Here is a 14,196-nt window from a genome sequence, read left to right as displayed (position 1 = left end):
GCTTCTTGCCACTCAGCCCCTTTCAACTGTGAAAGAGGTTTCTGTATTTACATGTGTATTTGATTTTATTTTCATAGTGAGCGTGATGCTCTTGAACAGGAAGTACTCGAGGTTAGAAGAAAACATGAAATACTTGAAGCCTCTCACATCGCTCAGGCTAAAGAAAGAAGTGAATTATCAAAAGAGGTAAGCTCCCAAGTTGACTCACTCATGATTATTATACATTAACTGACAAATAGCCCAGGGTAAAATTATGGGAGAAATCACCGTTTTTCTCCTTTTTATGTAGTTACCGGGAAGAGAGGAAAACTTAGCAGGCAGTTTTGCATAAAGAAGGCTAAGTTTTTCACTTTTTAAAGGAGAGTGTTTCTGTGATCCACACAGTGGAAGCCAACCTTGGGAAGTAACACCTCACTCTGGGCGTGTCTCTGAATTTCCATAGGTCACCACCTTGCAGCAGACAGTCACCCTCCTGCAGAAGGATAAGGAGTACCTCAATCGCCAAAACATGGAGCTCAGTGTCCGCTGTGCCCACGAAGAGGACCGCCTGGAAAGGCTGCAAGTGCAGCTGGAAGAGACCAAAAAGGCTAGAGAAGACATGTATGAAAAATACGTGTCATCCAGGCAAGACTCGTTACTTTCCTTGTAATACATGTAAATGAGCACTCTGGGTGAGTGAGAGTTCGTTTGTGGGAACGTGAGCGGTTTGAGGTCTACAGGTCCTTTTCATTTTGTCTCCTTTCTAAGTTTTCTTTTCTAGTTGACCTTTTATAGATATTTTCCAGTCACCACAAAGGCCTATTTTCCTTCTTTTAGTTAAAAAAATTAATTATCATATATTTATTAATATAAAAATCATGGGCTTATAATTTCCTATGTGTACATTTTGTACTGTGTTCATATTCACCACTTCCCATTCACCACTCTCATGTCTCTTCTCCCACTCGTTCCAAGTATCCCCACTTTTACTTCACCCCTTATACATAGTTCCTTAACATAGATTCTACATGTGAGGAAACACGAAAGGGTTTGTTTTTTGAATCTGGCTTTTTTCACTTAATGTGATCTCCAGTTTTACACAGTTTACTGCAAATGCTATAATTTCATTCTCTCTTATTTTCAATGACCAAAATATATATACAAATATACCACTCTTTCTTTATTTTATTATTGTGTGTGTGTGTGGGGTGTGGGGTGGGTGGTATGCCTGTAGCACAGGGCATGTGTGGAGGGGGTTTGAGGACAACTCTGAGGAGTCAGTTCTCTTCTCTGGGATCTAGGGTGCAGATCAAGCTTGCACAACAAGCACTTTTACCCGCTGAGTCATCTCATTGGCCCATCTCATTTTCTTTATCCATTCACCTATTGATGGATGCATAGGCTGAGTCCATATCTTGATCACTGGGAATAGTGTCAGAATAACTACAGATGTACAGCTGTGTATGTAGTATGCTGTCTTAGAATCCAGAGTGGTATAGCTGGATCAGATGGGGGTGTTCCTTTCAGTTTCTTGAGGGAATTCTAGACTGATTCCCACAGTGGCTGCATTAATTTACACTACCACACCTACGTAAGTGTTCCTTGTCTACTCAACTCCCACCCACAATTCTTGCTAGGATTTTTGTCTCTTGGTTTTTCATGACTGGAAAGAGGTAGAATCTTGATACAGTTTTAATTTACAATTCCCTGATGGCCAGGGTGGTTGAGTATCTTTCATATATTTATTGGCCACTTGTACTTCTTTTGAAAACTGCTAGGTTGAATCATTGCTTGGATTTTTTTCTTTAATTTGTATAGTTTTTTTTTTTTTTTTTTTTTTTTTTTTTTTACAGATTCTAGATATTAATTCCCCATCAATTGTATAGATGACAAATTCATCTACTTGGTGGGCTTTCTTTTTACAGTTAATTGTTTCCTTTGCTGTGTAGGAGCTTTTTAATTGCATATGATCCTGTTTGTCAGTTCTTTTTATTTTCTGGATTATTGGAGCTCTTTTCAGAAATCATGGCCTATGTCTATATTTAGAAGCATTTTCACCATATTTTCCTGTAGTAGTTTCAAAGTTCTGTGCCTTACATTAAATCTTTATCAATCTTCAGTTGCTTTCTGTGCCATTAGATAAGAGCCTGGTTTCACTCTACCTGTGAAAATCCAGTTTCCCACCAGCATTTGTTAAAAAGATAAGCCCATTTCTTTTCGGGAGGATATGTGTGTATAATTTCTTTTCTTTCAGTTTTTTAAACTTATTAGTGTGTGTGTGCAGACGCTGTTGGCCTTGTGGCAGTTAGAGGACAACTTTCAGGAGTCCGTCTGTCCTTCTATTGTGAGTTCTAGGGACAGAACTCAGGTCGTGTGCCTTGTATAGTAAGTACCTTTACCTGCTGAGTCCCACTGACAGCCCATAACTTATTTGTTCAACAATATTTTTAATGTCCTATTGCTGGGTGGAAAGAATAATTCAGTGGTTGAGTACTTCTTAACAAACACAAAGCCCTGGGTTTAGTTCTAAGAACTTCAAAGAAAAATGTTCTGTGACCCTGTGGCTAAGATTTCTTATTAGTAGTTTTGGAAAGTCTGAAAGCATCTATAGAAATACCGTTTTGAAGAAAGTCTAAGCATACTTGGGATTTTCCTGATGAAATATGAAAGAAGAATGAGAAGGTACTTATCATATGTTTTCAAATCACGGGTCTTAGGTTCAGGCTCCCTGCATCTCAAGTCTACCTTCTCTCTTCTACTAAATATGTATATACTGTAGAGTTTTTTTTATACTAATAGCCTTCAAAATCCTTGGGCTTTTTATATTCATCAGCATGCCAAAAACTAAAAAAGTTAAAATTTGGTGAGGGAGCGATGGCTCAGCAGTTAAGGGCACTGTTGTGGAATATTATTTTAACTAGGTAAAGATGTGTTACATTTGTTTATGCTGCATTTGTTTAATGATGTAAAGATGTGTTCCATTTGTTTCACCTTGCCTGCCTAAGGCACTGATTGCTCTAATAAAGAGCTGAATGGTCAATAGCTCGGCAGAGAAAGGATAGGCGGGGCTGGCGGGCAGAGGGAATAAATAGGAGAAATTTAGGCTCAAAAAGATGGAGAAAAGAAGAAGAGAATGAGGGAGAAAAAGAGGGAGAGGCCCAGGGTCAGAAGCCAGACACAAGAAGCAGTGAAAGTAAGATATGCAGAAAGAAAGGAGGTAAAAAGCCTGAAGGAGAAAGGTAGATGAAGGGAAACGGGTTAATTTAAGTTAAAAGAGCCAGCCAGAAATGAGCTAAGATAAGGCTGAGCATTCATAACTAAAAAGAAATCTCTGTGTCCTGATTTGGGAGATGGTTGGTGGCCAGAAAGAAAAAGCCTGCTACAGAGCGAGCGCTGGCTGCTCTTCCAGAGAAGCTGGGTTCAGTTTCCAGCACCACATTATGTCTGTAAGGCCAGTCTCCAGGGATCTGACACCATTTTCTGGCCTTTGTGAGTACTGCATGCACATGGTGCACATATATGCAGGCAGAACATCCATCACATAAGAAGAAAGTAAAAACTTTTCAAGTTAAAATTTTGCCTTTCACAGTTCAGCATTTCTGACTTTCCCCAGCCTGTTTATTTTGATGGGTTTGTGCTGTGCTTGCTACTAGTGCCCCATGTAACACTTGGACTTTACCTTTCAAAAAAAGAAAATTCATGTGTGGCTCTGTTTGCTGTGTAGAAAAGGAAATGTTTTCTAAAGTCAGAATGATCTGGGTATTACATTTTTATTCTTTGTCTCAACATGCAACATCTATGTGCATCAGTCTTCAGGCCTCGGCCCTGTGCATTGAAATGACATTGAAGATGCGCACCCAGCAGGATTACTGATATCTATCTTAGTAATTAATGACGCCTATGGAGCAGCAGTGATGTGTCCAGAGCCTGGGTTTTCTAAGCATACTCTAAATGCATGCTCCATATAAAATAATGAACTCTTTCCTGGAGAACAATGGTCTACTTTTTCATGACTATTCTTTTTGTCTTCGCAGAGACCATTATAAAACGGAATATGAGAATAAACTACATGATGAACTGGAACAAATCAAACTGAAAACTAATCTGGAAATCGATCAGCTTCGAAATGCCTCTAGGGAAATGTATGAACGAGAAAACAGGTGAGAGAGAGAGAGAGAGAGAGAGAGAGAGAGAGAGAGAGAGAGAGAGAGAACGTGACTGAGCAAGTTATATTTTTCTTTGTTTGGAGATTGTAAGAATTTTACTGAAATGAAATGCCAATTCATTGGCATGAAAATGAAAATCTGAGATGTCTTTTTTAATAGTTGTAAATACAAATGAGAATGTTAAGTTCTGTAATCTTTGATAACTAATTACAGTAGAGCTTATTCTACTGTAGGTCTTTTTACTGGATAATGTGTCTGTTTCCTGTTACCTTAGTTCAGACCAAAGACAAGAGTAAGAGAACATTTAGAAGGTACTAAGACAGCAGTAGTTCTACCAAGCATTTCTCATGGATCTTTGTAAAAACTGGAATAGTAATATACATTTAATCACTGGTCCTGAAAGATGTTCTATTAGATAACATTGAAGAATAGTTTTATTCATGCAGTTACTTTTGAATGGTTGTGTGCTAGGTTCCTCTAGTAATTGGTGGCATTAGAAGAGTGATGGGGGGGGGTAGGTTGTGGTCAGGATGTAAAATTAATTAATTAATAATTAAAAAGAAGAGTAAATCTACTTATTTCAGTGGCAATTGTTGTCATATATTAATTTTGCAGTTACTGTGACTCTTGAAAGACTTCCTGCCTTCTACCCTGCCCCCTCCTCCCTCCTTCACTTCCTCCCTCCCTCCTTTTGCTGATGTGCTCCTGCTTCCAAGACAAACACTACCAACCAAAGTATCCCCCAGCCCAGATTGGCACAGTGTTTAGGATGGACTCAGCAAGACCTGGTGGGTTAAGGGGTAAGAAGAAACTGAGAATGCAAATTAGAGTTGTGAAAGCATTAGAAACACATAAGGCTTTAATAGAAACACATGATAAATTTAGTTCCATTGGAAGTATCTGTGGGACATACAAACAGAGTAGTGAATTCAAGTGTCCCACCTCATCAAGAGAACAGTCTGTACATGAGAACTGTGGCATAGATAATATTTCTTTTTATAAATAAGTCCTATTTCATTTTCTGGCTCACTTCATTTCTGTTACACATTTTGTAGGTTTTTGTTCATCTAATCTTAAAAATGATGTTATCATTTTACAATACAGTACATTGTAGCTTGAGTTTTTATCTTCAGGTCCCGCCAAGCCCCGGCAGTCCCATAGCCCACTTATAAAATAAACATACAGATGCTTATGTTACTTATAAACTGTATGGCCATGGCAGGCTTCTAGCTAGCTGTTCTTATATCTTAAATTAACCCATATCTACTAGTCTATAAGTTGTCACGTGGCTTGTGGCTTACTGGTACCTTACATCTCGCTTTTCATGGCAGCGCCTGGCAGTGTCTCTCTGACTCAGCCTTCCTGTTCCCAGAATTCTCTTCTCTGCTTGTCCCACCTATACTTCCTGCCTAGCTACTGGTCAACAGTGTTTTATTTATTAACCAATCAGAGCAACACATTTAACATACAGAACATCCCATAGCAGTACATGATTATGCCTAAACAATCCACATTACTACAGATACTTTGCTATGTAATCATTGTGACTGTTTCCTGATTTTTCATCTAAAAACAAAATAAGAACAAACAACATCACCTCTCTAAAATAGTAAAAGTAGGATGGCAAAGTTGTGTAGGAAAATAGGCAATGGTCATTTCTCGAAGAAGGAAAGATGGAGGCAACTTTGCTTATCCCCAGGGCTATTCTGGACCCACGTTCACAATAAAGTGGATGCCATCCATTCAAGCTTCATTTCTGCTCACAAGTCCATCATGTTGGGAAGTCAAAGCAAGCACCATAAGCAACTACTCACATCCAGAGTTAAGAGCACAAAGAGAATAAAGATATGCACTTTTAGTGCTCAGCCTTCTTTCTCCACCCTTAAATAGTTCAGCACCCTAAACTAAGAGTGGTGCCTCCCTTTCTGACAAGGTTACCACATCAATGAAGGCAGTCAGGACAATCTGCCACACTGGCCAACCTGATCTAGACAGCGGCTCCTAGAGACTCTTCCCAAGTGGTTCTAGGCATTGTCAAGTCGACAATTAAAACTAACCATCATACCACCTAACCAGAAAGTTGATGGGACTGGACCTAGGTGCTCCATTCAACCAGAGGGTTTTAGATTGATCCATAGATATTAACCCTGTGATAGTTGCCACCAGATGGCGCCAAACTGCAGCCCAGTCCCGTTGCCGCACAGGGACACTTCAGTAGCCAGTTGTACAAGCTTGCTTTTGTGTTTACTTCCCAGTAATCGGCCCTGTATTTATGTGACTGGATCTTCATTATGGCAAAACTGAAATGTAATTATAACTGCTGTCCCTGTCAGTTCTTCACAAGATAAAATAAATAGAGAGTGCTGTGGAAATCTTATAAATAGATGGGTAAAAGAAAGGTATAAAAAACAAAATTTGGAAAATATTTACATACTTCCTTTTGTTTTGAATCTGTGAGTTAACTTTGCTTTGAAGTTAGGTACATAATGTTGTCCTGTATGTTTTATCAGTATGCTGTTAACATTATGAGCTAAAATGTAGCAACTACACTTGCATGTTTATAGTTACCTTACCTTTCCCTAATAAGCACTTTTAGAAGAGAGTTAAGAGGCTAAGAGTAGAGAAATACCTTGCAAGTTGGGAGACAGAATAAGGGAAACTCAGGTCAGTGTCAAGAATTCTTATGTAAATAACTTCCTTAGTAGGTCTATGTGAAAGCTATGGTCCCTCTTGAGAGTTTAGAAATGACATTTTTCTAAAGCAAGGTGCACACTGCAATACCAATACTCAAGAGGCAGAGATAGGAGCATCACAGGTTCCCAGCTAGCCAGAGCATCTATACCCAAGCCCTTTCTTGAAAAAAAAAAAAAAAAAGAATATTCCATATTGTAAGAGATTTTGAGCAAAACGTCTAAAATCTTGTCTCTACCACTTACAGCACTTGCTAGTGGGGTGAAGGAGCCACTTCATATCCCTGAGTTTAGTTTCCTCTTTTATAAAAATGAGCTAATAGTAATGCTTCAGAGAGTGACCCATGAGGTCTAAATTAGATAGTACATGTGAAAAGTGCATTATAAGTTATAAAATATATGATATGTATGTAAATAGTTATTTTTATACCATTTTTCTATTGTAATAAAAATCATTTTATTTATATGGCAATTTGAATAAAATTATTATTATTAAAAAGGCTAGCTGATAGCATGAAATTATTACCTTAAAGTCCACTATTATAAAATGTAGAGGGTCTACACGTGGCTATTTATTTGTTCCCTAAGCAGTTCTGAGAGGTAGTAAAGGGGAGATAAACTCAGGTGGTTGAATTTCTCCAGAACACAAAGCTACCTTTAATGTGAAATGCTCTCCCAAACACAGCACTGTGGTGATACGGGGTATGAATTTGTTCGAAGCATTCATTAGGCTCTTCCTGCTGCAGCACAGAATCTGGAAAGTCAACAGCTTCACAGTTGTTTGAAAGGAAGTGCAGAGGAGCACAAAGGAGATGGAAAAATGCTTTTAAGTGTAGTCATTAGTGTGGGATCGCTTTGGTAATTTTATTTCCTTCCCTGTCAGTGCTATCGAGATCACAATGTACTGTCTCCCAGAAGTACTTGAGAAGCCCAGTGACAAACATGAAATTTCCATAGAATGTTAGTGATACTAAACAGCTTTAAATCTTGAATTTGGATTTGCTTATGGGGGTCAGGTGAATCTATTGAATCCATCCCAGCAGATGAACTTGGAGCTAGATTACAGAGGTGCCATTCCACATTTTAAAAGTGAGTGTCCTCATTAGTGCTCCAGCTAATAAACCTCTCATTCCTATCTTAGCAGATAATCTCCTTATGGAAAGATTTGACTTTTTCTTCTTCTTTTTTGGTCTTTTCAACTAGATTTTTGTGAAAGTAGGTGGTTTGCAGGTAACTTGGTATCTTGTGAAGTAGCTGTAGATGGGTTTTGTCAAAGCTCTCTTTTGTTATTACCCCGTACTCCTCGGAGTAGTTCCTCTGGGTGCTTCTTGGCATCATTAATACTTAAGTACTTTGGGTGTGTAGGCTGTCCCACATAAGACTGTCAGTTCCGGTTGCACAGGAGTTTACATGTCCATGCTTTGTACATGGTTCTAGGGGCTGTGGTGCTGAGGAAGTAGGATAGGACTAGGTTGTTATAGTAAAGCCTGCACAGACCTTTCTAACTGATCAGGCTGAGTCTAGAGGATGCCACAGAAGTTTCTTAGCTGATCACCCACCCTATTTATTCAGTGTCATTTTTATAGTAACTGCTGCCACTTTTTAAACCTCAGCATCTTGATGGAGCTTAACTGAGAGTTTTGTTTTGTAAATTTCTCATGCATATGGACTTCCCTTGTCTGTGTTCAATTTGATGTGGATTGGATAGTTACCTACTTTTGAGTTCATATAAACGGCCGGAAATGAAAAAAGTCCATGTGAACACTGGCTGACTTAGCCTATTTTTCCTACTATAACAGAATACTGGAGACTAGATAATTTGTAATGAACAGGAATTTATTATCTTATTGCTCTGCAAGCTGGGAAGTTCAGTATCAAGGTGCTAGTATTTGGCAAGGGCCTATTTCCTCCATCCTCACATGGCAGAAGGCCAGAGCACACGTAAGAGAGCAAGAGACAGGCAGACTTACCTGTCTTAACGGCATCAGTTCCACTCAGAAAGGCTTCCCCTTAGAGCCTGCTCATCTCTAAGTCTCTCTTCTTATTACTGGTCAGCACTAATTCAATTTGAACATGACTTTTGGAGGGGACAAACATTCAAACCATAGAACTAATTGTAATAGAAGAATAGGAAATTATAGCATTTTTAGTCAACAGTGATCTTAAAATGTTTGTTCTCTAAAATACATAGTTTTCCTTAAGATAATTTATGAAGCCAGGCTGTGGTGGTACGCGCCTTTAATCCTAGCATTCTGGAAGTAGAGACAGGTGGATCTCTGTGAATTCGAAGCCACTCTGGTCTACAAAGTGAGTTGCCGGACAGCCAGATCTGTTACATAGAGAAACCCTGTCTCAAAAAACAAAACAAAACAAAAAAAGGAAAATTTATTAAATAAGAATTCCTGCTAGGTACAGAATTCCTCTAATTCTAGAACTCAAGAGGCCAAGGTAGAATTGTAAATTATAGGCCAGTCCTAGCCTAGAGATTTCCAAGTTTTCTAACATTTTTTTGTACCGTATTCAGACATAAATTTAGATCCAGCCTGTTGATACTAAGGAATTTTATCTTCTAGAAATGAGGAAATATATTCCAGCCTATTCAGTAATGTGTTTGCACATTTTTTGTTGAGTTTCTAAGCTTCAGTTGTGAAAAATTTTTGGATACACTTACCTGTATTCAATTGTCTACTACACAAGTGACTTTATAGTACATGTTAAACATGCCCATTTTGTTATGATATTATACCCTTGATGTATAGATAAATTATTAGGAACTTAAATTTTGGGCTTTTTGTTGTTGTTGTTATTGTTGTTGGGGTTTTTGTTTTGTTTTTTCAAGACAGGGTTTCTGTGTATAACAGTTCTGGCTGTCCTGGAAGTCTTTGTAGACCAGACTGGTCTTGAACTCACAGAGATTCCCCTGCCTCTGCCTCCTGAGTACTGGGATTAAAGGCATGTGCTACTGCCCCCTGGAAAATTTAACTTTTAAGAGATTTTCATTGAACATTATGATTTATTTTTATCTCCTATTTTATTCAAGCAACTTCTGGTTTATGCAAGTTTCTCTATCCTAATTATTATTATTTTTTTCCTTTCTCCATCCTTCCTTTCAATGTACCTTTCAAAACTAATCTGAAGCAGATAAGAAAATTGTATCTGTTTACCTAGGAGAAGTTAGTAGGCAACAATGTGAAAGAATCATGAAAAACAGTTTGGTGGTGAAATCTTAGCTGTATAAAAATGGTTTTTTTTTATGCAATTGTTTTAAAGGTAGTTAATTTCACCCTATCTGTGGGTTCCCTATCTCCTGATTTAATCAACTGCAGATCAAAACTACTTGGAAACAGATTGTGTTTGTACTAAAGATGTAGACACTTTTCCTTGTCATAATTTCTTAAGCAGTACAGTACAACTCATGTAGTGTTACATTATATTGGGCCTTCTGAGTAATCTAAAGTACACAGGGGGTGCTTGTTGTAAATCATTTGTAAAGTGTATGCCATTTTATATTCAAGATTTTAGCATCCTGGGGTTTGAGTATGCTCAGGCTGGGTTTGGTGGGGTGGATCCAGTAGAGGATGTTCAGGAACCAAGCTCCTGAAGTTTGGCCAGTTGGGCGGCTCCTGACATATTTCAGTGTTACTCTAGTTATATTTTATTACATTCGGTTTGGATTTTTAAAATCTCAGTCCCATTAGTTTATACATGCTATAGAGAGTCTCTGTTAGTTTTTCAAGTTTCTCTTTTGATGAACATTTGAATTCCTGCTATTTGTTCTATAATTATATTTATTACATCTTCTAATGTATTTACCATTTGGAAATGGATTATTCATTAATTATGTGGAAGTTATTGTTTTATCTGTATCAGGGTTGGAGTGCATCTGGTGTTTTGTCAAACCAGTCTAATTTTAAAAGAACATGTATACTGTGGCCCATAGAAACAAATCCATAATATGTTCACAATCCTTTTAAGGATAATTCTGAGTTGGCATCTGTTTGTACTGTGGTGTGGTCATATAATACAAATCTCATAATGTCTAAGTATCCCAAGGAAGAAATGTCTGTGGAAGAAAAGAGACCTGAGAAAGGCAGGATAGAGACTAGATTGATACACGGGCTCCACAATGTACCTTAGGATGTAACCTTGACCTGAGTCTTCGTATTTGAGTCTTGAAACGTATTTTTAAAATGGAGATGATACAACCTATGATTGATAGCATTGTTGTGACAAGTTCTGTTTTAGTTACTTTTCTCATTCATTGTGACCAAACACCTGACAAGAAGCAATTTCAGGGAGGATGTGTTCTGGCTTACAGTTCAAAGGGATCATTTCGTTGTGGGGAGACGATATAACTGGAGGCAGGAGACATGCACTGTACTCACTTTTCAGTTGCTGTGATAAGATGCCATGACAAAAGCAACTGATAGATGAAGAATTTCCATGGGACTTAAAGTTTCTGAGGGTCAGAGTCCATGACCATCATGGCAAGGAGCATAGCAGCAGACATGGTCCTGGAGTGGTAGCTGAGAACTTATATCTTGATCTGCAAGTAGAAAGCAGAGATAGCTAACTAGAAATATGTGGGCCTTCTGAAACCTCACAGCCTGCCCCCAGTGACACACCCCTTCCAATAAGGCCACACCTCCTAATCCTTCCCAAACAGTTCCACCAACTGAGGATCAAGTATTCATACTGAGGAGCCCATGGTGACCATTCTAATTCAAACTACCAGAGCATGGCAGCAAGAGCAAGAGACCTGCTGATCACTGAGGATCTGCATCAGGAAGCAGAGCAAACAGGAAGTGGGGCCAGCCATAAAACCTCAAGACCTGCCCCCAGTGACCCACTTCCTGCAGCAAGGCTCTACCTCCTAAAGGTTCCACAACCTTCCCAAACAGTACAACCATCTAGGGACCAAGTGTTCAAACACAGGAGTTTATGAAGACGTTTCACATCCTAGCACAACAGTTTCTCAATATAAAGTAAAGATATGAACAGCCCTGATGTATGGTGAACACTGTATGCTTACTGTAATGCTGTTGTCAGTGGAAGAATCTAGTCAGTTTAGCTCTCTCTCAGACTTAATTTGAATTATGTCAACTGGTAAATCTTAAAGGAGGTATGTCAGCTGTAGACGAGCTATGGAAGGTATGACAGCTGAGGAAGAACAAATGGACAGGGAAATCTTATGCAGACACATAGCAGAAATACTAACGGTGAAGCCCTGGGCTTCTAGAACTCCTCCTATTCGCTTTGGTCTTCTCTTTCAGAATTGTCTTAGCTATTTGTCCTTGACCGTTTCTCATGTGTCTGCCGCTTTTTAGAAAAACATCCCCTTCATTCTCTGTCCCTTACCACAGTTAAGAATAATTCTCCCCTCTTCCAAGGGCCCTGGAATTTCGTCTAGCTGGATGTTGCAGACTGTCTATGGCCAAGTATACTATTATTCTCTACTAATACCTCTTCTTACTTGATTCTCTGTGGCTTGGCTTTATTTCTGATACTCATCGTGACTAGGAAGGAAGTATGGCTAGGAGTGAGACTCCTCCATCTACTAGCTAAGCACTTGTCTTTAACGAGTATCGCAAATGTAACCTACCTCACATTCCACTACTAAATCACATTTTGAAATAATGAGGCCATTTTTAGAAAGGAAAATTGGAACTAATTTGTGACTTACTGGCTAAAATATGTAGGGCATCTTAGAATAAAAATATATAAATATTTAAGATACTTAGAGAATTGTGTTCTAAAATTTATTTTTCGTGTTTTGTATAGTTAATAATAGAATAGTTTTTAAAGTCAGATGGTTGTCAATCATGATGACATCAAAAAATATTTTGTAATAGCTATTTAAGAAAGCAGTTCTATTTAGAGAATAACATAAAAAATTATTCACACTATTTTTTGACAAAAATGACCTTTATGATTTTTAAAACTATTTTATATGTGGCTCTTAACTTTGGCTGATGAATCACTCTGTAGTGATTGGCATGTTTTATTAAATTTTAAATTGTTACTGAATCGGGGGCTGGAGAGATGGCTCAGAGGTTAAGAGCACTGGCTGCTCTTCCAGATGTCCTGAGTTCAATTCCCAGCAACCACATGGTGGTTCACAACCATCTGTAATGAGATCTGGCGCCCTCTTCTGGCCTGCAGGAAGAAGAGCGTATACATAATAAATAAATAAATCTTTAAAAAAAAAATTGTTACTGAATCACTGTGCAGAAAGGCTGCGCTGAGTGTAGGGACCGCAAGTGTGATCACTAGGCATTTCTATCCAGTGTGTATCACATAGATGTATTCAAACCATTGAATTTTCATTTCTATTAATGATAAACCAACTTCTAGCATCCAGCCCAGCTCTTTACGAGTCATTCTGTGATGTGATGTAAGAAGCCCGGGCTTCAGAGTAGATATTACCTGATGCAAAGTTTGATCCTTTTCAGACTGTGTCCCAAGGCCATTTGTACAAACGCGCTATACTTCAGTGTACTGCAAATGCATCATAAGGGTTTGTAGACGTTATGTGAGCAAATCACTTGTATTATGCCCTATATTTCTCTATATTATAACTCTATTAAGGAAGTAGAATGTTTTTTTAAAGTTAAGTGACTATCTGGAAGAAGCTTAGTTGGTATTTTTCTTGACCCCAGGTTTCATCTGTATTAAGACATAAGGAAAATTGGTTCTAAGAAGTTCGTGCCTGGCTGTATTATCTCCTAAGTACTCAGCGTTGTTCCTTCTCCCACTGGAGTATTCTCCCTGGCTGTCACTAAGGGGAACCTTTTCAACAGTTTCGATTCCTGCTGTCGTCATAAGTGGATGACTTGTGTAATATTGTGGACTCACAGTGCTTAAGCCATGCATTGTCCATCATCTCAGCTTTACTCCATCCAGCCATTCTAATGGAGACACCCTGACTTATGGCCAACTAAAATTCTGCCGCAGAAAATGCTTTTTTGTGGGAGGCTATACCACCCTGACTACAGCCCGTCTCACGTGCTCTGAGGAGCTGAACAGGGCCAGGCCGGGTTAGCACTGGGTGGGAGCATGCCACTCTGTCTCTAGAGCACTGTTCTCCAGTAGCAATCTCTAGTCTGTAATCTGTGTGGCATTCTTTGGGTCCTCTGTCCTTTCTCCCTTGTCCTAATTCATTAGCCTTTCTGTGTTAACTTGCCTTCTTGCACAACTAAGGTTCTAGGACCCGATATTTCAGCTGTCCTTTGCCAGTGTCTCAGACTTCCTTCTTACGTTGATTCCTGTGACTTCTGCTCATACATCTTTTACTTAAAGTATTGCATAAAGTATTAGTAACTGTCCTCAACCTCAATGTGCTTGTGGATATGACACCTGCC

General features: G+C 38.8%; 1 protein-coding gene across 5 annotated transcripts in view; it reads left to right on the top strand.

Annotated features, from left to right (window-relative positions):
- The window catches only part of Pibf1 (progesterone immunomodulatory binding factor 1), a 191,505-nt gene that overhangs the window by 38,688 nt on the left and 138,621 nt on the right, over nucleotides 1-14,196 (top strand). For all 5 annotated transcript variants that reach the window (XM_052732598.1, XM_052732599.1, XM_052732602.1 and 2 more), the window contains exons 7-9: nucleotides 78-186; nucleotides 443-624; nucleotides 4,014-4,139. In XM_052732598.1, coding sequence (XP_052588558.1) covers nucleotides 78-186; nucleotides 443-624; nucleotides 4,014-4,139 — 417 coding nt within the window. The remainder of the gene's footprint in view (nucleotides 1-77; nucleotides 187-442; nucleotides 625-4,013; nucleotides 4,140-14,196) is intronic.

This window comes from Peromyscus californicus, unplaced genomic scaffold (assembly GCF_007827085.1).
Source record: "Peromyscus californicus insignis strain IS unplaced genomic scaffold, ASM782708v3 Scaffold_12__1_contigs__length_115047231, whole genome shotgun sequence".
NCBI lineage: Eukaryota > Metazoa > Chordata > Mammalia > Rodentia > Cricetidae > Peromyscus > Peromyscus californicus.
Note: the sequence above shows the minus strand (reverse complement) of the source record. Positions and strands in the feature narration are given on the sequence as shown.